Raw genomic sequence first — 23006 nt, forward strand, 5'->3', positions numbered from 1 at the left:
TCAAAGGTCTTTAAACTGTTTGGTTTAAGGAAATATACTCACAACTCGTCTCTCCCTCTGCAGCCTACATCCCCACGCCCATCTACTTCGGTGCTGTGATCGACACCACCTGCATGCTGTGGCAGCAGGACTGCGGCGTGCACGGCTCCTGCTGGGAGTACGACGTCACCTCGTTCCGCTTCGTCTACTTCGGCCTGGCCGCCAGCCTCAAGTTCGTCGGCTTCGTCTTCATCTTCCTCACCTGGTACTCGATCAAGCACAAGGAGGACCGGGCCGAGCGCTGGCGCCAGCACCTGCCTCCGCTGGGCACCGTCAGCGAGCTCATCTGCCACGCCGGGGGCCAGAAAAGCCACGCCCGCACCCGCTCCTGCCCCGTGTTCATCCCGCCCCGGCCCGACCCACCGGCCGCCCTGCTGCTCAACCGCGGCCACAGCAGCCTCAGTTGCCCCGGCAACGCCCTCAAAGCAATAACCCCGCCCATCCTGTTGCCGCACCACCACAGAGGCTCCGCCCACGTCTGAGAGCACGCCAAGCCTCCCTCTGAGGGTTCATTGTGACATGTGCCTTCCTGTTTGTGTCTCCACACAGTGTCTGTGTCTGCATTACACCAATCAGACCAGGCCAGTCTCCAGTGCTGCTGTAGGACTGACAGGCAGAGACACACGTATGTATGCCCACCATACTTTAAAGGGCTGCTCATTGTTGTTTATGAAAACAGGAAACTGACAGATGTTCTTCTACTCCGAGCATATCATCAGCTGCAGCCACATAGAAGGTCACACCTCTGCTTCAAGGATTGGATGATGTAAAGACATCACATGGTGCTACTGTTAAAGGGCAGGGCATTATAATCTCTGTACGGACAGATGAGTCATGATCAACACGCCGTCTAAAGCACAACTGACAAACCTGTACTATGCAAGATCCTATGTACAGCTCCTCCCGTCTCAGTACTGTACAGCTCCCTCTGTATTCTACATCTGTACCTCTTTCTTCTTCTTCTCTGCTCAATACACACACACCACAATGTTGTCGGCTCATTCAGAATCCAGTTTTTCCTTACAGTGAGCTGTGAACATATCTGCCCTATTTCTCTCTCTTGTATTTGAGCCATTCCTGGTCTGTCTGGTTAATGTGTTGTTTGCATCTTCAAAACTGACTATTTTTAGTTTTTTGTTTTTTTTTTTAAATCCTCACTTTTTTTCTCTCTTTTTTCGTAACAGTGCCTCTAAGGCTGTCTCGGCCAGTCCAGTATTCAAAGCTAGCTACCAGGGTAAATGCTAGCTACCGAAAAGCCAGTCACTGTCCTCTCAGTTGAGTGACAATACTCTACTTTGTTGCCCTCTGCTTTTGTGTCTGGCAACAGTTGTCACTGATCTCAAGTCATTGCGTCAAACGTTTCTCACTTTGGCAAGGTAACCATGTAGCTTAAAGCCGACAAGCACCAATGGTACAGTGTATAATGACTTTTACAATGAGTCTTGACAGTGAGCAAGAAATCATAAATTTCAACACACGTCACACTACATTATTATTACAATCTGTAACAATTCAGGAGAAACAGGAGAAAGTAACAGGAAAGGTGTCTCATCTCTGACCATGTGCTGAAGCTACTGTGTCCTAAAGATGTGAACATATCTGAAACTGGAGAGGAGATTTAAAGGAAAAAGTGGCAAAACTGCTGTTTTCTAAACAAATCAGAACCCCCCCATTTAAATGCAACTTCTTCAAGGTGAAATGATTTGTAGCTAATCTATTGCAAACAGTCGACAGCAGATAAAAACGATGCATCATTTTGGCTTTGTGTTGTAATGGCTTCTCCATTCTAATGGTCATCAGATGTACATAGTAGTTATCTAGTAGTCTAGGCTTTTAAAGAAGTAGTGCAGCAAGCATGTGAAACATGGAACTCCCCCTTTTATCAGCAAGAGTAAAATCTAAAATCTGAGTTCCTGGGTGTTTGGGGCCCTCTACTGGACAGAGAGATGATTGTGTGAAGGCCAGTGAATGTTGCTGTTTGTCAGACCTACTGTACTATGAAATCCTTTGGTTAAAAGGTTAATTGTTAAACTTAATCACTGCACTGAATTTAGCGCTCCCAAAGATATACCTGAGCAAAATGCGACCTGCTGTCTTTAACATTTACTGTGCAGGTCATGTGACTGAATCCAATTTTTACATTTTGTCTGCAACTTTGGTGGTGAAGTCCACGCAACTTTAAGTACATGGCACGAGTCAGATTTATGGGTCTGAACAGAGGCATGTTAAAACTGCTTGCATGAGCCTTAACTGTTAGCTGATGCCATGTTTTAATAGAACTGTCTAATTTCCTTTTACCCTGGGCTCATGTTGTACCTAAAGGATCTTATGGAGTTTGGAAAGACATGAAGGAGGTGATAATATGGCCTTTTTCTGTGTTAGAAAACTAGATATCAAGTGCATACAAAAAGTAAATTCAGTGGCACATGTTTTAAAAAAGAATTTTTAGTAAGTATTTTTTTCTTTGGTGAGGGAAGATATAAGATAAGTCTAATAAAGTTATTGTATTTTATATTCTAATCAGTATGAATTCATCTTAGTTATTAAACGTTTACAAAGAAATGGCGAATCTGATGCAGATGCAGTGAAAACATTTTAAAAGTTAACATTTCTGGCCAAGTTTCATGGTATTCTGCCAGGTAAAGATTATCACGTGGTAAATGGCAGTGACTAATTTTAGTATTATTGTGACTTAGTACCTCAAATTACATATTCATAAGTGATCATCGTGTAAATATTGACAAAGCAAATGAAGCGTATTATAGAGTTCACACATAGTTAGAAGCATATTTATGAACTAACCTGTGGCATTGTAGTTAAAAAGGAAAAAATAAAACTTAAAGCTACAAAAAAAAAACAAACAAACAGTGGATTTGTCTCGCGGTGCCTGAACAGTATTATTCACATGGGAAGGGTTGAGTTCAGATTATACCATAGGGGGGAGGGAGTTGGGTTATTGCAAGTTTTTTTTTCTGTCAAGAGGACTACACAATTGAGCTCATTTGAGAAGCTGAGGTTGTGCTACTCAGAATGTCCTTCTCTTTATCTGTGATGATTCTCTACCTTTCCACATTTATTACACTCTCTTAAGTGATGCTTGCTGAGTCAGCTAACAATTAAACATTTATTCCATTCACTAAATGTTATGAATTCTAATGAAACTCTTCTGGGCCTAAAAAAGTCTGGTAAATTACCTTGTGAACAAACTTAAAATGAATATATTTGCCTTTTTTCTAAATTAAAAAAAGGGTTAATCCTGTGAAAGCAATAAGTTCCTCAAGTATTTTAGGCTGTCAAAATTGTCCCATCTCCATCTAAACAATGAGGTGAAGTAAACCAAACGGTGCACTCTTTGCTAAAAGGGGTAGAGAATCATCCAACAGTGCCACACAGATCATATAACACAGTAAATGCAAGGATTTAACTGTACTGTACACCCACTACTTGGAATTCAGTGTCCTGCTGTTCAAATTGCCCGGCCTACTGCTACTACTACTGACACAGGCAACTTCTGGTTGACTGTAAGATTTGCTTTAACACATTTTTCCTTTCATCAGTGTTTGAAACTGAAAGTGAACAGAACAGAAGCTGTTTTCTGAAAGCCAAGCTCTTATCGCTTTGTGTTCCTCAGGAGCAGAAGTCCAATTGATGTTTGTGAACACTTGGTTTACAAATGCCTTGAATACTTGATATTTGTCATTAAAAATGGAAGAAAAACGATCCACTTGTCTCGACTGAATTATTGCAAAGGTCTGTTTACGTGACAACACTTGAGGCCGAAACATCACTGAGGAAGGTTGAAAGGGTTTATTTCTTAACAGCTTCATGGCTTTCCTGAAACCACAGTTGTTCTAACACTTCTACACACACTGTTAAGAAAAAAAAGGATAGCATCAGGTTTTTTCCAGAACCTGTTTCTAACCAGAAGTTCCATCTCGGTTGCTTAGAGATGAACTGCTGGTAGAAAGCTTAAAAAATTTTGCCCTCAGAGTCCTTGTAATTCTTAGCTTAATGCAGCGCTTGCTGAATATTTTACTGACAAAGCTGTGGCACAGTGTGCTGCATTATAACCAGTTTTAAGGGACTATACAGTTACATTCAAAATGAATTGGCTGTGTGCAACACTATACTCTGGATTATCAAAGCACTACGTCATACAGCACAAGATTAATTGGTGACATTTCCAAGAAAAAAAGTTACACAACGAACATTTTCTAACCCCAGGTGACTGTGTAAGCATTTGCTTGTGATTAGTAAGGATAATTTCAATTTATGTTAAAAAACAAAAAGCTGTGAACGGTGACAAATGTGCAACTCTGCAAAGTCAGAGCTGGTGCAGCTAATCAGTAAATAGTGCTCTAGCAAGAAAAATAAACGCCAGTTCCAGGTGTTTTTTTCTTGCCTGCGTAGAGTATCAAATGTTTTTTTTTTTTTTTTTTTTTTTTTTTTTTTTTTTTTGCTGCAGCTGGATAATTCCGATAACGTCAAGCTGTCAGTTACAAATATATACTGAACTGACTGGTAAACTGTGCCATGATTGTCTAACCATTATAATTGTGTATTTTTAGCCTTTTCTTAATATGGCAATAATAGCCTGTTAAGAAAAGGCTAAAAATATTCTCATTTGGAAAAGTTGAAAATATTTAAAAATAAAAGCAGATGTTATGTTGATTCTACAACTTTTTCATAAGTGACAAGTCAATTCTTGTCTTAGTTTTGAAATCATTCAGTCGAAATAATTATATTAAAAGAAAAAACTGACACAAATTTCAACACCACAAGCAGTGGAGGGTGAGGGTCATAATGTGGAAAGGGTCAAAAGTGCATTTGGGGTAATTTTTTGCCATTATCTAATTGGTGAGTGGTCACTATTCCGATGGAGTATCCTGTAAAAGGGAAGGTTTATGATTAATAGATTGTTTTGTTGTTGTTGTTACCTAAGGCTGAGTAATGCTAACCATCCATTCAGATGTTTAAATGGTTGCACCACTCACACTTGTCTTTCATAAAAACATATTAAAAGCATCAATGATGTTATCTGCATGGAATTAATCATAGTTACTCCCAACACTTATGTTTAGCTGCATTAAGGCTTTTTCTTTTCTAAATATATATATTAAAAAAAACAGAAAACATAACACTGTTTACTAATAAATGTAGGCACCTGTAAAAAAATAAACAATAATTTTAATACTCATTATACAACTCTGACTGACTGAGGTGGCATCACTCGCCATTGCTCTTGGCAAGCTCATCTCCCAATCACTGTCTCTGTGACTCTGTGGCGACCAGCAGCTCATTGGCCGGCTGGCCCGGTGCATGCACCTGCCTCAGAGGGTCTGATTGGAGGGTTGAGGCAGAGAGCCGCTGCCCTCGTAGTCCAAGGTGAGGGGCAGCGCCGACTGAGGCAGCGTCTGCAGCACCACCCCGACACTGCGCGGGGTGCTAGTCTGTGTGGTGGTGGGGCTCCCGGTGGTGCTGTCCTGCACCTTGGGCCTCAGTGTCTGGGGGGAGAAAGGGAGGTAGCCTTGGGCCTGGAAAATGTCCTCCTCTTCTTCGGGGTCCAGGCCCAGGCCAAGACCCTGAGGGCCGGTTGCCTCTCCATGGCCCAGGCCCAGCTCCATCTGGTTGTAGTGCCGCGTCTCCAGCTCTGTCAGTCCATTCCCGCTGAATATCTGACCTTCCAAGTCCTCCAGCTGCTGTGCCCACATGTCGCTCTGGAAGACGACCTTGTCTCTCCTTGGACCTGATGATGACACTGTCACCGGTGACGCTGACATGACAGACACCCCAGGTCTGTCTTTGAGCCTCTCAGGAAGGTCGTTGACAACAGATTCCAGCTTCCTCTCTGGTATGGGCCTGGGTGTGGGTGGCGCTGATGATGGTGTTTTGCTGGGGGCGGGGGTGGTGAGGCGAGCCTCTGCAGCCGGGCCCGGCCAGACGTCGCTGGCTGAGGCCAGCTCTTCTCCGCTGCCCTCTTCAAAGCCTCCACCCCCGGCCCCGGAGCCCAGCTCTGGCAGGGTGGAGTCGTCAAGCTTATGGGTTCGGTTGAATTTGTTAAAAACGTGTCGCAGTGCAAACATATTATCTACATCCTTCTGGAAGTTGGCCCAGTTGTCTGGGCTGGGGCTGTAGTCAGGCCTACATTCATAAAGGCTTTCGTTAATGCTATACAGATCCTCCAGTCCCTGCCAGTTCACCTCCTCGTCTGTCAAGTTGGGCAGCTTAACCCTGTCGTCCGTCCCATATTGGCTGTGTGCTGCCAGAGAGAAAGAAACACAAGACTGTAAGGATGTGGAGAAGAAAGAACAGAGGGCTCTTTTCAGGTTTACTCAGACAGCATGCAGTAATGCCCAGCTTCCGCCTCTCACTAAAGCAGCCAGCTCCATGGGGTTTGAAGCCCCAAGCAACACACACACATTCACACACACTTCAGAGCAGCATTAGATAAACTAGATAAACACAGCATCCACATTCAAGCTCAAGCCATGAGTAGTGCAAACACATGCTGCCTTAGGAATTTGCATTAGAAGGACAGACTGAAAAGAAAAATATTTCATGAACCATCATAATAGACTAACACACTAAACTGCACAAGAAAAATGTAATGGCATAGTTAATGATAGGCCTGGACTGGATTGAAATGCAAAAGTCAGGCAACCTGGAACAAAAGAACTTAACAGCAGAGGAAACAAACAAACAAAAAAAGTGAATGACAAAACAAGATGCTCAGGAGCAAAAAAAAAAAAACAAAACAAACAAAAAAAAAACCAGAGAAAATGAGCTTGCTGCTGAATGGTGTATCCTCAGAAAAGAGAAGATAAAGGAAATTCAAAATGCTATCAGAAACAAAGGCAGTGAAAGGCTAAAATCACTGTCTGGCTCAGTTTTGATGTCTGCAAGTTAAAAAAAAAAAACTGAGGAGAAAGAAGTATCAGCGCCACTTTTTTGGTTCCCTTGTAAGATCAGCTTTCTTGTTACTACTGCAGCTAGAGGATGGAGATGGTTTTGACGTAGGCTTTGGGGGACTCACAGGAAGGAGAGGCTTGGTCTCCTCTTTGACCACTTTCGATGCTGCTGTTGCCTGGTTAAGCAGGTGCCAGAAACAGAGGTCAAAAAAGGTCAGAGGTCAGTGGGAGGACCAGAGATTGTCACAGCAACTCAAGTGTCCATTCTACCACTAGCTAATAATGGCCATGAGCAAATATGAGAGATGTCATGTTAACACTGGAGCACTAATGTGATAATGACTGTTTATATTTGTGGGTATGGCTGACATGGCATGGAGGGTGATATTAAAGGAGTAGTTGGACATTTTGGGGAATTTTCCTACTATCTTATTTCCTAAAATGTCTAATTACTCCTTTAAGCTTTTGTGTAGAATGTGATGCATGAGTGGGGATGATACAGTTATCATGCATTGTCATTCACGTGCACTTGATGCTCAGGTTGGTCTCAAGTAGAAGCCCATATTCAGCACCTCCTTTTCTGACTTCTTCATGTTTTTCTTTAGCCATGCTAAGCTAAAAAGGAACAACTTTGAGTCCATATTTAAACACGGGCAACTGCTGTAAATTTTGCACTCTCAAGCAAAGGTATGAAAATATGCGGCAGAGAATCTTAGCTGCTGATTACGTGTTCAAATAGCTGCAGGCTGATGATACACAGCAGATGAAAGGCAAAGGCAGACTGTGTGCACAGAGGTGACAACAAATGAAGCTGCTTTAATGGAAAAAAAAGAAACAAAACTTCTGTTATGATTTGTTAGCGTGTCCCCAGCATGCAGCCACAGATCACATTAAGCGCCCCTGGCACTCCACGGATGGATGTTATTAGTGGGAATGAGGCAATTCAGCCCATGCAGGTGTTAAAGAAAAAAAAAAAGCCACTGAAGATAAACAAAAATTGGTGGATACCTGTGTGGCTCATAGCTTCCTCCATCTTTACCTCCTGATCGGAAAAATAGAAGCAATCGATTGTTAATGCTTTGATTCAAAAGAGATGTGAGAGGGAGATAAATAAAAAGATCATTCACACTGGAGATTTCTTCATGCACAGCTGCTACTCCCTATGGAGAAATGCAATTATTGGATGATCAGAGGGAGGGAATGAGGAGAACAGAGGTTTGGATTTGACTGAGGAGGAGGAAAACAGGGAGGAAAAGTCTGAATGGTCGTATGATTGGGTCTGGATGGGAAGAGATGATGAGCAATCAGAGTCAAGTGGTTTTTGAGGGCGGGGAGTTCAACTGGGTTTCCCCCTTCAAAAGCAAAACACACAAGGTTATCCAGTCAGGTGATAATGAGGGTTAAGTCACACTCCACAAATAGATGCAAGTAACTGCTAGATCCATTTCATCCCACAGTTAAATTTTAATAATCTATTTCTCCAACAAAAACATCACTTGATGTAACCACAACAGCAAATTCAGTGGTTCACGGAGCTGGCTTTGCACCCGAGCGAGGGCAGCCAGTGCAAGTAAGAGATTTTAGGCTGCTATGTGACATGTGTTGGCACGGTTTTGACAAGTCCGGCATGCCAGCACTGAAACACAATCAGTTTTCTCAGAGCAGCTTTGGCCGCTCCACTGCTCCACTCTCCAGCTGGTAATTACAGACATGAAGTTTTTATCCTCGGGACATAAACAACGCAGCCGGTTCGTGCCACACACGAACGCTCCGGCTCGGCCTTACGGGCTTAGGTCATCATGACATTACTTATTAACCACCTCTGTCGCTGAGATGTCTGCTCTGTAAGGATGCTTGGACCATGTGGTGGTAGTAAAAAGAAAAATATTGTGGCTGATTATAACAGTAATGCATGACAGGCTCAAATAAAACGACAGCCTCAATTGCTGTGATGACAACATCCTCCAAATAATATCTCTAACACTCTGTGAGTCACAAAGGGGAAGATGGCCAGGATGCACAACTGTAACATGGCCTTATTTTCACTGTACTGACTGCACTATACTGTAATTCAGAACGCTACATCTCTGTATATGTGAGGGGAGGGGGGTATTCCAGAAGAGTGAAAGGTCCTGGGCTGAGAAAAGAGGAGCCCGTGTGTGCGTGTGTGTGTGTGTGTGTGTGTGTGAGTGAGTGTGTAAATGTGACATTTTTGAGGAACACATCAAACAAACATCAACAAAAGGACACACAAAGACTCAGTGATGATTCCTTGACCTCCACCTGAAATTCAAGCATATATCACTGAGTCACCAAACACATGCAGCATGCAGATATGTGCAAACACACACACCACTGAGACCGAAACAGATTCAAAACACGGCAGAAGATTAGACTGAAATCTACCATATCATAACTAAGACTTTGGTATAAAGCTTTCTTTTAACTCAAACAAATAATCTATTACACATGTTAACTGTTTCACCTTTCAACTTCACTCCAATTCTTCCTATGTGTAGAATCTGTTTCAGTCATTGTTGGCATAACAACTACCACTAAACCCAGTGCATCAGTCCATAGATCCAACCATCTCACTATATGTTTTAGAACGATGAGGTAAGAGTAATCAACAGGCTGAAAGTGTGTGTTTTACCTGTGTCTAAGCCTTTGGGTCGAGGGTTACACTGCTTGTACCCTTGACAACTTCTCATCTCCATGAGCTGAGCATGGAGCGAATTCAGTACCTCTCGGTCCACTGCATACACTGCGTTGGTCAGCTGCAAATTTAACACAATCACACATACACAAAAAAAAAACAAACTTGTTTTAGTGCCATGATGTTATAGTTGGAAGTGTGTATGTCTCCTAAAAACAGCAGGATATAATTGCATGTTGCTGTCCCACACATAAAAACCTTAAAATTACTAACGAGGCGCTTTTACAAGCTTCAGTTTTATTATGCATGAGCCAATGAAAACGGTTCAAGAGAGGGAAAGAGAGGGAGAGCAGACAGACACGAGACAGGAAGCATAGCTGAAAGACAGTAGACAGATGTTCACCCACCTGGTACGGGTCGCTGTTGAGGTCAAAGTACTCCAGGAAGCCAGTGGAAAACTCGCAGAACAGTGTGTTGTGGGTCTCATTGATGGTTCTCAGGCACCAGTAGGTGTTGTTGTTGGAGCTGGTGCACGCACAGAATCCACCCACTGGACAGTAATGAAGAGTCAGTCAGTCTTACTGCAACTAGTAATGTCTGAATAGACTCAGAAACTGTTGCCTCATTGGAAAACACATTGTAACATATGTAACTGTACTGTACTGTGAGGAGGTTGAGGTTAATATACACACATGTCCAGAAAGGAGCAGTCTGCCAGTGGTCGTTGTTATGTGTGAAGCAGGTGAGGCCGGGCAGGCTGCAGTCGTCTCCCTTCCTCTGCCGCTTCTTCTCCTTCCTTTCCTTCTTCCGCCTTCGGATCTCATTGTACAATTGGGCCTTCCCGTCTATTTCCTGTGCTGCCTCCCTGTCAGAGAAGACACGTGAGGGAATTACAAAACAGTCGGGATGCAAAGATGACATCAGCCCCTAACCCTCTGTTAACCATGGCAGCGGAGGATCTGGGGGGGGGGGACTTCCAGAAGGCATCACCAATGCCAGGATATGACAGTCTGTTGACTTTCATGTTTAAGCTCTTACTATGTCCAATTTTCTCTGGGATGACATTCTAGCCACTGTCCCCTCTTCCTCCCCTGCCTGAACACACAACAGGCACTGCCAAAAAACAGCTGCTTTGTATTGGCATAATCTGTTCCCAATGTTTCCTGGTGCAAGTTGATCACTATGTTTGAGGGACTGACTGATTTCCCCTCTGTTGAGTCATTCTATCTTTCCATGCAACTCAATCACTTCCAGACACACACACACACACACACACACAAAATTGTTCCCTGACCATACATCTGCTTTGTCATTTAAACTCCATTCAGGAACTAAATACTGCTAATTTCTAGATGACATGCTTCCTTCAGAAACCTTTGTGTGTTTTAAGGTCACAAACACTGTCATTACAGCACACACATACAACACACACACATGCTGGACTGGTCATCTGGGATCTACAAGGTGATCTGAAGGAGAGTGAGCTTTAGTGAAAAGGTCACATGTTTAAACCCGACATGCAGAAACCATGCAGAAATCCAGCATCAAAATACACAGTATCTACACACTTGAGCAGCTGCAGATTCTACGGTCAATATTAATTTATGAGGAAATGGGTGACATTAAATGGGCCACAATTAAAGGGGAAGAGACACTCACTTAAATGGATGGAGCTGATCATTCCTGTTCTTCAATCTCTCTGCCTTGTTTCTCTCTCCTTTGCTATAATAGCTGGTTTTATAAACAGAGAAACAGACTAAGGATCGTAGAAGAAAATGTTTTATCCGTACACTCCAATAGGGTTTGGCCTGAGGCCTACAACAAGCTAGAAATAATTTGCAATCTGTATGGAAATAACATTAAAGACTGAAGAGAGAGTATTTTTGAGGCGAAAGATGAATGGCTAACCTCTTCTTTCCACAGTCACATTCGTCTGGTCGTGTCCTCTTCAGGTGGCCTCTTACTTCTCTGAGGTTTTTGATTTTGTCTTGAAGTGCTTCGATCTGGGAATAAAATGCAACAAATACATTTTGACGAATCCTTGACTTTTAACAGAATGAGTAACCTGGACAAGTGCTGTAAAAATCACAACTTGAGCTTTATGCACTCACCTCCTGGTCCACATAGCTCTTGTGGTCTTTCCAGGCTCTTGAGGACTGGTAGATTTCTCTTTCACAGTGGACACTATCATTCATCAAAATATAACATCTGAAACAAATGCAAAAGAACAGTTACACACTCCCCTTTGGACAGACACACACAACACTCAATAAAGTGATTTAGATTTTAAAGAGACTGATTTCTTACTTGTGGGTGACTTTGACTGAGTTTGGGTATCCCACTGCATTCGTATCATCTGCCAGCATTTCCTCTGAGCCGTCGTCCGTCCCCAGGTCAAACTCCGGGCTCTCTTGGTTGTGATGACGCTTTGAGATGACACGGCGGCGGACAGCTGACTGATCGTCTGCCTGGAGATCAATGTCGTATATCTGACCTTCAAACTCGACAGACAGAGACCTGGTGGGCCGGGTGTGGACAAAACGAGGCCGAAAACCTGTTAAAAAACAACAAAAAACAACAAAAAAAAAACCCTTGAGTTATTTAGGTTTTTCTGATTAACCAAACCCCAGCATCCAACTGTCACAGCTTCTCCTATATAATTTCTGGTCCATTCTTAAGAGTACATTTTAAAGGATGATTGCAGTAAACATTCATTCTTCAGTTGCACCTTTTCCAAGCTACACTAGAGGGCATCAAACCACAATCCCAGCACAGATACACAAAGCAACATCCGCAGCATCCACAGAACAAATTCCAGGACTTGTTGCAGGATGTTTGCTTTTTCCTGCATCTGTCTCCCTTTAGAGTATAAATAACCCATTACAGAGAGCCTTAGGCCTTTACAGACTTATTTTTCTCCAACTGGTATCAGGACACAGACATCAATACCATGTTAAAAGTTAAGAAAAAGCTGTATGTTGAAGCCTATATAACCTGTATCACCTCAGTTAAGTGCATATTCTTATATAATATTTGATTAAGAAAGAACACCCTGACAATGATTTTCAATAGATATTTGTGTCCTTTGTCCACTCGTACTCACGCTGGCCAGTTGAGGAAGAGAACTGTCGGTGGGAGCGGCGTTCCGCTCTGGAGGGTTTGAAGAGAGCGTCCCCGCAGTCGCAGCCCCTCTCTCTGTTGTCGTAACTGCTGCGAGGCTTCAAGCTGCGGGCTCTTTTCCTGGAGCCCTCTTTGGAACCACCTTTACACTTCTGTATCCTCCACTTCCCTGTGATCTCCTCCACGCAGTGCCATTTCTGCAAACAAAAACCAAGAACAGCAGAAATAAACAGGGAGAAAAAATATTCCCATGTAAGTTTTTTTTGTCTGGATTCTCAGAAAATCAAAACCATTGAGCGTCCTTAATCTGATTCCTTTTAACAACTTGCCCTGTCGCTTTAGCAATGAACTAATTTTTTTGCCATTGCTAAGAAGTACTATAGACGTTAACAATACGAAAAGTGTAATCTCGGATTTCACGACAAGGCCTCTGGTTTTGTAGTGATTTTCGAAAACTCCTTGAGAAACACATGCTCCTGACAGACGTATCAGGCAAATCGCAGCCTGTGGGAAAGAATGGCATCCAAAAGCAGCAGGAAAAATAAACCCAAACGACCACATGAGATGAATTGGGTCTGTCTGGTGTCTAGAAGACAAAGTGGAAACCCCTATCACTCTCACACTGGGTACGTCTGTGCCAAGTGCGTCACCAGCGAAATTGTGTAAATACAGATCCACGCACTCGCCTACATCCTGTCTTTCTAAACACTCCATTCCCGCTAGGAAAAGAAAGTTGAGGCTAATTGCTGTGAGTAGTGCGGCTGGTTAGGTATTGTTTAAATGGAGGAGACACATCTGCAGAGCACAGCACAGATGAGCAATGGTGAGTGTGGGAAGGAGGGTCTAGACAAAGGGCCATAAGGCAAATCAGGTTTCTTTTGGAAGGCTAATATAGTGACAAGGAGCCTAACACAGTGGTTATATCAGCATTAGACATGACACAAGGGAGAGATATATTGTCCCTCATGGATGAAAACAATCTCTGTCTTTCTTTATAGTTCTCCCCCTCTGTCCAGCCCTCCCTCCTGTGAGTGCTTTTAAGACACAACAGTACCACTGCAGCAGCAGCAGGACAGCATAGATGGATGGGAAACTGAGGAGGAGGAGGGAAGTAGTTGGTTAGGGAGCAGACATGGACGATCACGCAAGCTGAAACACGAGCGAGCGAGTGGAAGACCCAAAGAACCACAAGTCGCTCACACTGTCATGTGCCCCCAAAAACATGCAGTAACAGAGGTCGCTCCACGTCCCTTGTGAGTGAGTCTGGCGCGCCCACAACAAAACCCCATACCGTTATCACATGATCGATTCCAAAAGACCGCAAACAACTCCGTGACAAAAACACAACGGAGTCTGTGCTCTTAAAAAAAAAGCTAGTCTGTCTGAACCAAGACCATGTGGTCATATTCAAAGGGCATTAACTTTAGGCTTTTCAAAAACAAAAAAATCTCCCAGTCTAAGTTACATCAGGTTCAAGACTGAGGTTCCACGTCCTTGAGGACCCCTTTAACTACTTGTGCTTGGGTTTGAGCCGAGGTTTTCTTCTATGACAGGGAAGAGAATTAGTATATAAGTGCATAAAAATATACCGCTGATAAAATATACCCTGTTGTTAACCTGATTAATTTAGCTTTTCTTGTATGTTTGTAAGCAACAAAAGAAGAGTTTGAATAAGACGGAGTACAGTGAAATGAAGAGGGGGATCAAGCACTTGCCTGCTGTGTGTAAGAAACACTCCACTGACTTTAAGGCTGCTCACTGGGAGGCCATGTTGAATCATGCCAGACGGGCCATTTATGACCACATCTTATCCTTCATGCTATGCAGCACCATATTATGAAGTATACTGTAAGTGGTTACAGCTACAAGAAGACACAATACTGTACCCACGCTCTCACACGCATTCACACAAACCAACACACACTTCTGAGCTCAACTAGAATTGCTCCTTTGCTGTCTTTAATAACTGATTGTTACAAACACACATTTATGTGACCATAAAATGGATCTGGATTGCATTAGTAAACCCCCTCAGAAACTCTGCCCGTCATTTAACACTACCTGAAACTTGTAACAATTTGTATTGTTCTGGTCTGTCTGTTCCAAGGCCACGTACTGTACCACTTTGGATGTTGGTCTGCCAGAAAATTAATGGGCACAGATGAAAGGGAAGTACCAAACGAATTAATGCACCACAGAATGGTGCAAAAGGGTCCAATTACAGAGCAACTGATGTACTGTAAATGACTATTTCACTTGCGGCTCTGTGGAACAGTTCAACAGGCAGCGTGGAGGTCACTTCAAGAGTGGTACTCATTACTGTTAGGGAAAGAACTGAATCAGCTCTCCTCAGTGAATATCAGGGGAACTTATTTCTGCTCACAAAGGTTTGCAGAAATAAGTTCTCTTGTGTGAACATGGGTGTGTTTGTTTTACCTGTCCAGGCTGTTCACAGGGTGTCTGGAATTCGGCCTGCTGGCAAGTCTCTTTGACCTTCTTATACTTAGGCAGGCTGTTGGTGTGCTGAGTGTTCACTGAGTCATCCTTCTTCCTCAGGATCTTTCTGCACGACACATGTTAAAACAATGAGGAGAAAATTACTGTCAACAAACTGACTTATTCAGGGAGTCAATATGCTATTAAACTATTAAAGTATTACTGTGCTAAAGCGAGCTGAATTAAAGTGTTATTCAATTTAAGAGTGTTTCCTGTTTTTTACTTTCTGTCACAGCCCCTGTGTGCTTCTCATGGTCCTGGCCAGTGAATGGATATGTTATTTCGCATCTGCGTGTGCCAGAGGGTCTGGGCACGGAGCTCAGCTCAGCCTCACACCGGTGCTCAGCTCCAAGCTGTTTGACCTCGGCTTGGCATCACGTTTGCCTGCGCTCGCCTCCTTCTCCTCTGCCACCGCCACAGGGACTGGCCAGAGTCTCTGTTAAGGCCATGCCAACCCCCCCCCCCTCCCCATCCCTTGCTGTATCCCTGACTCTCTGCCAACATGGCCTGGCTGCTCGGGACCCACAGACAGAACGACGGCGACAACGCAGCAAAAGAACAACCTGTCCCCCTTTCAAGAGTGGGGCCGTTGTCTTGTCCGATTCCCGTCTGCCACGCCGTTCCAGACGGGGGGGAAGAACAGCCAATGTTCACACACTGGCCTGGCTGTAGTCTCCAGCCTTTAGCCACGGGTGATTAAAGAGCTAACAGTTGCTGTCGATGTCAGTCCCTGATGGCTGCGTTACGTAGACGATTGGATCCTCAAACATCGTAGTCAGTCTCCAGCTGTCAGTCAGCATTTCACAGGCTCAGGGGTACAGTACAGTGAGGTCATGAGAGGATATTAAATCATAGAGCACATCACATGATCCGTGAGAGAACTGTACCAAAAAACATTAGCTACTGTGTGTGCGTGCTGTTACATCTGCGCCTGAGTAACAGAGTGAAAGGTCTGTGGAGGCTAATCTCAGCATTTAGAGACGAGCACGCAAAGCAAGACAGCCCTTATAAACAGCGCTGATTAACGGCAGAATGGATTAAAAGAGCTGAAGCCCAGACGGGTCAAAGGTCACGCTCTTTTCATTTCATACCCACAGACCAGCTAGTTCCTCTGTCACATAAACACACCCCAGTGGGAGACTGATCTGCATGTGCGGCAGCAGAGCTAACTGGCTCTTTTTTCCTTTTGCGCTCTTGGATACGTGTCTGCAGATGTTGACGCAGTTGCTGGCAAATAAGTGGAAAGGATATGGGAGGGCCAAGACAGCGATATAGGGAAAAAAAATAGGGATTGTGAGGAAATGATAGTGGGGAAAAACAGCAGCTGTATGGGAGAACGTGACATACTGCAATATACAGTATCATTACTCACGCTGCCAGCACAATCTGGTCTCGACCAGCAGATCTGGTGTTGCTGTTACTACTTTCCCACTTCACACCTCTATGTCCTGCTTTCTTATTTATCTAATTTTAACCTTTTTGTTCTTGGGCACCTGTACCATGTGAAGACAAGCTTGATGGGATTATTTCTCCCCAAGCTGTCAGGTTTCTGTCAGTATACCCCTGGCATTAGCACAGCTTAACATGTTAAGTGAACAAAAGCAAGCTGTCAGGCTGAAGGTATCATTTTCTGCAACATATATCTGGCGGCAGAGGAGAGGTTAAATAAAGAACTGACAGGGGTTTTGTGAGAGAGCACATACTGTACTGCGAGCGCGTGCACTGCGCAGAAAGCAGTCTCAGAGAACAGTCGAGCGTTGGCTGCGGCCTGGCTGCCGCATTCCGCACCGGGAAGGCTGGTGACATGTCCTGTGAGTGGATTGAGTGTGAGCCTTCCAGCCATTCCTCAGGTAACATCATCCTGAGCCTGGCTTGCCTTTGTTTATTTTGCGTGTGTCTAGCTGTACCCATGTTACTGAAATGTATCTTCTGTCTGTCTCCGCCAGCGCACGAACAGCAGGCTAAGTCAGGTTTAGGGCCCCTGATCATGTGCTCAATATATGCAAGGCCCCCTTCGGAAGACAAAGGCTCTGCTTGTTTTTCTTGTAAATGAGCAAATGACCTGGTTACACATGTGTCAGCGCCTCTTGCGTGAACTGTCATAATTTGCCAGACGCTTATAGCTTTACCAAACAACTTAGAATATTTCAACCCTCTTCCACCGTCGCTGCCTTCCAAGACGGCTGTGGTCAGGAAATGTCTGTCAGATAACAAATAACTGGGAAAAGCGGCTGCGTTGCTGGAAAGAAGGAGCGCGCGTTGAGCCATTGCACATTTTGGGTTCACTGAAATGTTTTGTCAGGTTTGTGTGACACACACAATGCTCTGCAATGACATGGATGTGCCTGTGGTGTGGAAAAGGAATAAAGAACTCCAGTTTACCCTCTCTCCACCAGGAATGTGTCCCTCCAGACTTTAGGTTTCCGGTTGGGTTTGAATCTGGGAAAACAAAACGCAACAAGGTTTATAGAATTCATATGGCCTACGCGCTCACCATCGGCTACAGCATGGCGGGCACTCAGCTAGCCAACATTATGGAAGTTGATCACAGTGAGCTCAAGACCTTGTGGGTTCAAGGGAATGGTGTAAATGCTCTTTGAGCTTTAAATGAGTTATCCCAGTCCTTTCTGTTTCTCTGGAAATGTTTTCCAATGTGACTGATCTGATTTCTTTTCCTCTTTTATACAGATATATTAATAATAGCTGTGCCTTTTAATGCCTAGAATAGAGAACAATGATTTTGCATGCATACTGGATACTGTTTGTATAGTGGGTTTGCTAAAGAAACAAATGATTCAACTTGCAAACAAATTCTACGGGAAACTTCATACGATGAACCTCAATGAATCCAAGCCAAAGTCCCTCAGCCAAGGAAAATCCGCCAAATTGCCCTGAACCCACTTTGTGCACAGCTCATTTTGGCTACGGAAATTTGCATTTGCTCAATAAGGGCCAATGAACAGAACTGTTGCACATATCATGCACACTATGCAATTACTGTACATAATATCCATTACAGCATGGCATGACGGACCCATACAGACCTATTGCCAGTCCTTTCCTGTTCCAGCAGCTTAAGGATGGACTTTCCATCCATGTCTGGAGGCGTGTCCAGCCCAGCGATGTGGAGAATCGTGGGAGCTAGGTCAATGTTCAGCACCAGATGAGGGTTTCTGAAGAGGTACATGCAACATTAAGTTTACTTCATCCTCTGAAACACATACAAAATGTAAGTAACCTGAGCAAATAAAAATACAGTTCCAGGAACTGAGATAAAGAACATCAAGTTACACACAGACCAGTATGTTGTTAACTTTGATTTTAGTTAGGTTACTTGTACTTACACTGCCCCTGGCTCCACATTGGGTCCTCTCAGGAAGAATGGCACACGGATGTCAAAGTCATAAGGCATTGACTTGCCCTTGACCAACCCAAACTGACCAATGTGGTAGCCATGGTCTGCTGTATAGATAATATAAGTGTTGTCCAGCTCTCCAGTTTCCTCTAGCATATCATAAACCTGGGTAAAGCATGTGACAATGAGAGGACAGAAAGTAAACTACACAAATATTTAAAATAACTACATGCCAAAAAGCAATTGATGATAAAATCCTTTTTAAAAAGTGGATAAATAATTACACAAAGGACTTACTTTCTGCACTGAGTCATCCACAGACATGAGCGTTTGCAGCCTTTTCCTGTGGAGGAAGTTGGTGAACTCCATGTGGATGGGTCTCATGGGGCCTGTGTACTGCATGATCCAGTGTTTGTCCATATTTGGGGCATAGTTGTAGCTGGGGGTGCTAGGAGAGCACAAAGGAGGGAGAGAAGACACAGGAATGTCAAAAGTTTGGTTGTATGTAGGTTTGATGGAGCATACATGCATTCTGTGTGCCCACACAGAAGTAAGAAAAATCTTTATGGATGTCTGTCTACATGTGAGCTATCAGAGCACATAACAGCTACACAGAGCCCATTTACGGTGCCAAAAAACACCTGTCTGCTACTTTTCACAAACTACTGCTCAGTAACAGGTGCCACAGTTGTCCATAGTGTTTGACATGCATCAATAGTTACTCTGTTTGTCGAAGGAAATGTCTTAATGCTCAGCAGCCAGCACCTTCGCTGTTTTTCCACACCTCTCTCCGACCATCTCTCCCCTCACACAGAGACGAGAGTCTCCTTGCTCCACTGCGCACTTGGCACAGACAAGTCATTTGAGGGTTGGCACATGCTTAAGAAAATAATAGGCCCCAAAGTCAAGTTTGCAACAACTTCTGGACCAAAAACTCAATAAGTCATGGTCATTTAAAATGGGAGAATAACAAGAGAGGATAAACAGCAAAAGGGCGAGCAGAGCAGTCCCGTTTGTGGAGCTATAGCTGAGGGAAGCTGCTCACCTGTCTGCAGCTATGAAATAAAGGAGGGAGGTACACCATAAACCACTACATGAAGTTGACCTTGTGCCAGCAAAGTTTCAATGCTTCAAAGCAAAATAGTTTGTGAATAATATACTGTAAGTCCATATGTAGGAAGCACCAGAATCTAAGTCAACTTTGTAGTTGGTTGTGTTGGGATGTAACGTGGCAGTAACCAATAATCTCCAATCTGCTATAAGTAATTAACTTAAAACGAACAGGTTCTACCCCTGAATAATCAGCTGCTATCAAGACTTACTTAATGAAGACCTGCTATGGGAGCTGCTTTGCTCTGACTGAGTGAGCTGCCTTCTGCCCTCGTTTCCTCAGGCCTGCTTTGTGAGAAGAGTGAACTCTTCACCCACCTAGCCAGGCGGTCTAATAAGCCCCACAAAGGGACCTGTCTCTGGGCAATGGGCCACCAAGGTATGGGGCCCTGGGCACAAGGGAACCAGGAATGTAGAGGTCAGTGGAATGAAGCCAGTCCATAGGAGAGGTCACACCTGCCACCTGTCACATATAGGTCAGTGTTTTGTGGTATTAGCCCTGGATTACAGAAGCCCAGGGACCGCTGTTCACCCAAGAATGCCTCCTGACCTTACAAAACTTAACACAGACACATCCCGCACAAGGATTAGCAACATTCCCTGAAGCAACTCGTCAGGCTTCAACCAAAATAACTTCCATCCACGGCCTGCTATAGGGAGACATGCCACTGAGAAACTGCACCACTTCTATAGTGTTTAAAATAAGTCAGGAGCTTGGCTTACATCTAAGAGACAGGGTAAAAACACCTTCAGTGAGGAATGTTAATGACATTAACATCAAACCCTCCCCTGCTATTGTTGCTGTCAAAAGTACAGACGCTCATTTGATTTATGAGGAGACTCCTCCTTTACTGCCACGCAGTCTCTTCCCAACTCTGTGCATTAGCCGTATATAGCATCTGCAACAAATCTATCTTTCCATTAGTGGATACCAAACCTCCTTGAACCAAGTCAAACTCGAAATGGAACAACGTCAAAAACATAATCATATGTATAAAAGAATTTGTTCCACAACATCTGCCTGTGGGGGATTTTTTTTTCTCCATATCTGTTATGGAAGTGTGTTTTCAACAAACATCAAAACAAACACCCAGCCCATGCCAACCACCTGTGCTGCCGCAGCAACCACGGCGCATATTCCACACATGCTGCACCTACACATAATCACTGGGGCAACCCCTTTAGTCAACCCACCCCACCCCCACCCCAGGGCCCCAGCTCCACCCCCTTTCACCCGGAGGCTCGGGCTAAAAATAAATTAATAATGTCACAAAGGGTGTTCCAGAGCACACAATGCATTCTTCTCGTCCCTGGAGCCACGGGGGAAAAAAAAAAAACTACTGATTGATATGGACGGGGTCAGGAAGTCCTTTGCGAATTACACAGGGGGGTGGGGGGCTGGGGGGGAGCAGGCAGAGCAAGCGGGGATGAGAAAACGAGACAAGACACTGGGAGACGCACAGGGAGAGATAAAGAGACAGACAGAAACAGAGATATACAGATAGAGTGACAGAGAGGTAGAGCAAACAGACAGAGGGGGAATGTTAAGTGGGACAGAAAAGTGAGTGGGGGAAACACACGAGCACTGGGAAAAGAGCAAGAAAATGAATGGCAGCCTCGCAGCCTTGAACTCTCTGTCCCACCCCCCGCCCCCCCAGTGGAGTAGTGCACCCTGGGAGAGATGGCAGGGGTATGTTGCCATGGAACAACCCGGAGTATTGCAACGCTGCCTCGACTCAGGGATGAGAGTTGTGGGAGGCCAATGTGGGCTTGGCATGAGTGCAGCGCTCCCTTAAAAAAAAAAAAAAAAAAAAAAAAAAGCTATCCCTGATCTTCTCCGTGGTATGTGCCCCAGCTATTCTTGGATGATAAATCATTTTGATTTCATGCTTGCAGAGTCGTCGGCCTCTCAGCAACCTGTCATCACTGGGGATTGAGGGGCATGCTTACAGTAATAATGTTAGGTACACCAAATCATAAAAACTCAATCTGGATGCTAACGAGAAAAATTCCATATAGCAGCAGATGAAAGGTACCAGAATATCTGCGTATAAAATCTCCAAATAAGGACTTTAAATCTTCATTTTTCTTTTTTTTTGACAGGATTTAAAGCCCTACGTAGGCACCCTGGTGTATGTGTGTATGTGTGTGTGTGTGTGTGTAATAATGTGAGCCTGGATGTAACTGGATGCACTTACATGTGCTGAGAAGCATTTGGGAAGAGCTCAGCGTACTGCGGTGCTGAGTCTTCTGGGCCGTGAGGGGCAGCGTGACTGATAACCATCATCACGGGACGGTGAGGATACACCTTCTTGGACATGCGGAAAAAGTTGATGCTGTCGTTGGTGATCAGATCTGTGAAATAGTCCTGGAAAGAAGAGCAAAACCGAGACCGTTAATGAGTGCTACAGACGGGAGCCTGAAAATCACATTTGCAGAAGGCTAAAAAGTGAAGGTGGAATTGGGGGAAAGAAGCAAAACAACATGAGCTTTGATAAAAACTCATTTCGCAGTCCAATCACCATGACATGTTGCTTCCCTCGTCCAGTCATTTTCAAATAAATGGAGAGTGGCCAGTGGGGATATGAACTGGGGCCATTGAGTACACTACAGTACCAATCTGTCGAGTCAACACCTGGCAGCCTGCCGGTGTGTGTGTAAATGCGAGTGTGCGTGCTTGACTCTGTATGTGTATGTGTATACAATACATGGGCTGTTGCCTCATCAATGAATCTCTGCACTATTGAATGTGACACCACTTGATGGTGAGAGGAGCCTGGCGCTCTCAAATGGTATGTTGTTATGACAGCTCCCACCGTCTACTCTCTCTCCGGGCTATGCATTCTCTTTCTCCTGTTTAGCTTTTCATTTCATTTTATCCCTTTTTCTCCTAACATGTCTTCTTTTCTTTCCCTCTTGCTGATTCATTCTAGGAGATAAGGAAACACACAAATCAGACACAATAACCTCAAAAGATATAAGCCTCGATAATTACAAGAAAAATGAGTTGCAGTGAGTGATGAGTTGTATACAGGAGATGGGAAGGACATGAGGTCCCTGAGATCCCGAGGGCTCTGGTTTTCAAATTCTAGAGACATGAGCAAGAAAAGGGCAAATGAATGAATGAAATGTAATGTAATTTATTGTAAAGAGCTTAGGCTCAGGTAATGTGAAATTGTCACATCAAACAATCCACATGGCGTGACATTTTATCAAAACCTTTATTCCAGGCGTGGCAGAGTTTTTGAACTGTACAGTAGATCACACCCTGAACTAAAATCACAATAGCATTTGCCAAGTTTCCAACAGCAGATTAACCATT

At 44.0% G+C, this 23006-nt stretch overlaps 2 protein-coding genes across 6 annotated transcripts in view; one reads left to right on the forward strand and one right to left on the reverse strand.

Annotated features, from left to right (window-relative positions):
* Nucleotides 1–3759, forward strand: part of LOC108881803 (solute carrier organic anion transporter family member 5A1) — a 41932-nt gene extending 38173 nt beyond the window's left edge. Inside the window, exon 10 of the mRNA XM_018673973.2 lies at nucleotides 64–3759. Coding sequence (XP_018529489.1) covers nucleotides 64–521 — 458 coding nt within the window. The 3' untranslated portion in view covers nucleotides 522–3759. The remainder of the gene's footprint in view (nucleotides 1–63) is intronic.
* A 72-nt stretch (nucleotides 3760–3831) lies between these two features.
* Nucleotides 3832–23006, reverse strand: part of sulf1 (sulfatase 1) — a 77960-nt gene continuing 58785 nt past the window's right edge. For 2 of the 5 annotated variants that reach the window (XM_018673969.2, XM_051066876.1), the window contains exons 5-19: nucleotides 21883–22052; nucleotides 18872–19022; nucleotides 18564–18739; nucleotides 18264–18392; nucleotides 17602–17658; nucleotides 15160–15286; nucleotides 12707–12920; nucleotides 11911–12157; nucleotides 11715–11811; nucleotides 11512–11606; nucleotides 11263–11334; nucleotides 10296–10468; nucleotides 10011–10153; nucleotides 9601–9724; nucleotides 3832–6298 (exon numbers count right to left, since the gene is read on the reverse strand). In XM_018673969.2, coding sequence (XP_018529485.1) covers nucleotides 5370–6298; nucleotides 9601–9724; nucleotides 10011–10153; nucleotides 10296–10468; nucleotides 11263–11334; nucleotides 11512–11606; nucleotides 11715–11811; nucleotides 11911–12157; nucleotides 12707–12920; nucleotides 15160–15286; nucleotides 17602–17658; nucleotides 18264–18392; nucleotides 18564–18739; nucleotides 18872–19022; nucleotides 21883–22052 — 2904 coding nt within the window. In that variant the 3' untranslated portion in view covers nucleotides 3832–5369. Of the gene's footprint in view, nucleotides 6299–7072; nucleotides 7124–7955; nucleotides 7990–9600; nucleotides 9725–10010; nucleotides 10154–10295; nucleotides 10469–11262; nucleotides 11335–11511; nucleotides 11607–11714; nucleotides 11812–11910; nucleotides 12158–12706; nucleotides 12921–15159; nucleotides 15287–17601; nucleotides 17659–18263; nucleotides 18393–18563; nucleotides 18740–18871; nucleotides 19023–21882; nucleotides 22053–23006 lie in introns of all 5 variants that reach the window. The other 3 variants (XM_018673970.2, XM_018673971.2, XM_018673967.2) reach the window with 3 other exon arrangements.

Source organism: Lates calcarifer, linkage group LG24 (genome assembly GCF_001640805.2).
Source record: "Lates calcarifer isolate ASB-BC8 linkage group LG24, TLL_Latcal_v3, whole genome shotgun sequence".
NCBI classification, from domain to species: Eukaryota; Metazoa; Chordata; class Actinopteri; family Centropomidae; genus Lates; species Lates calcarifer.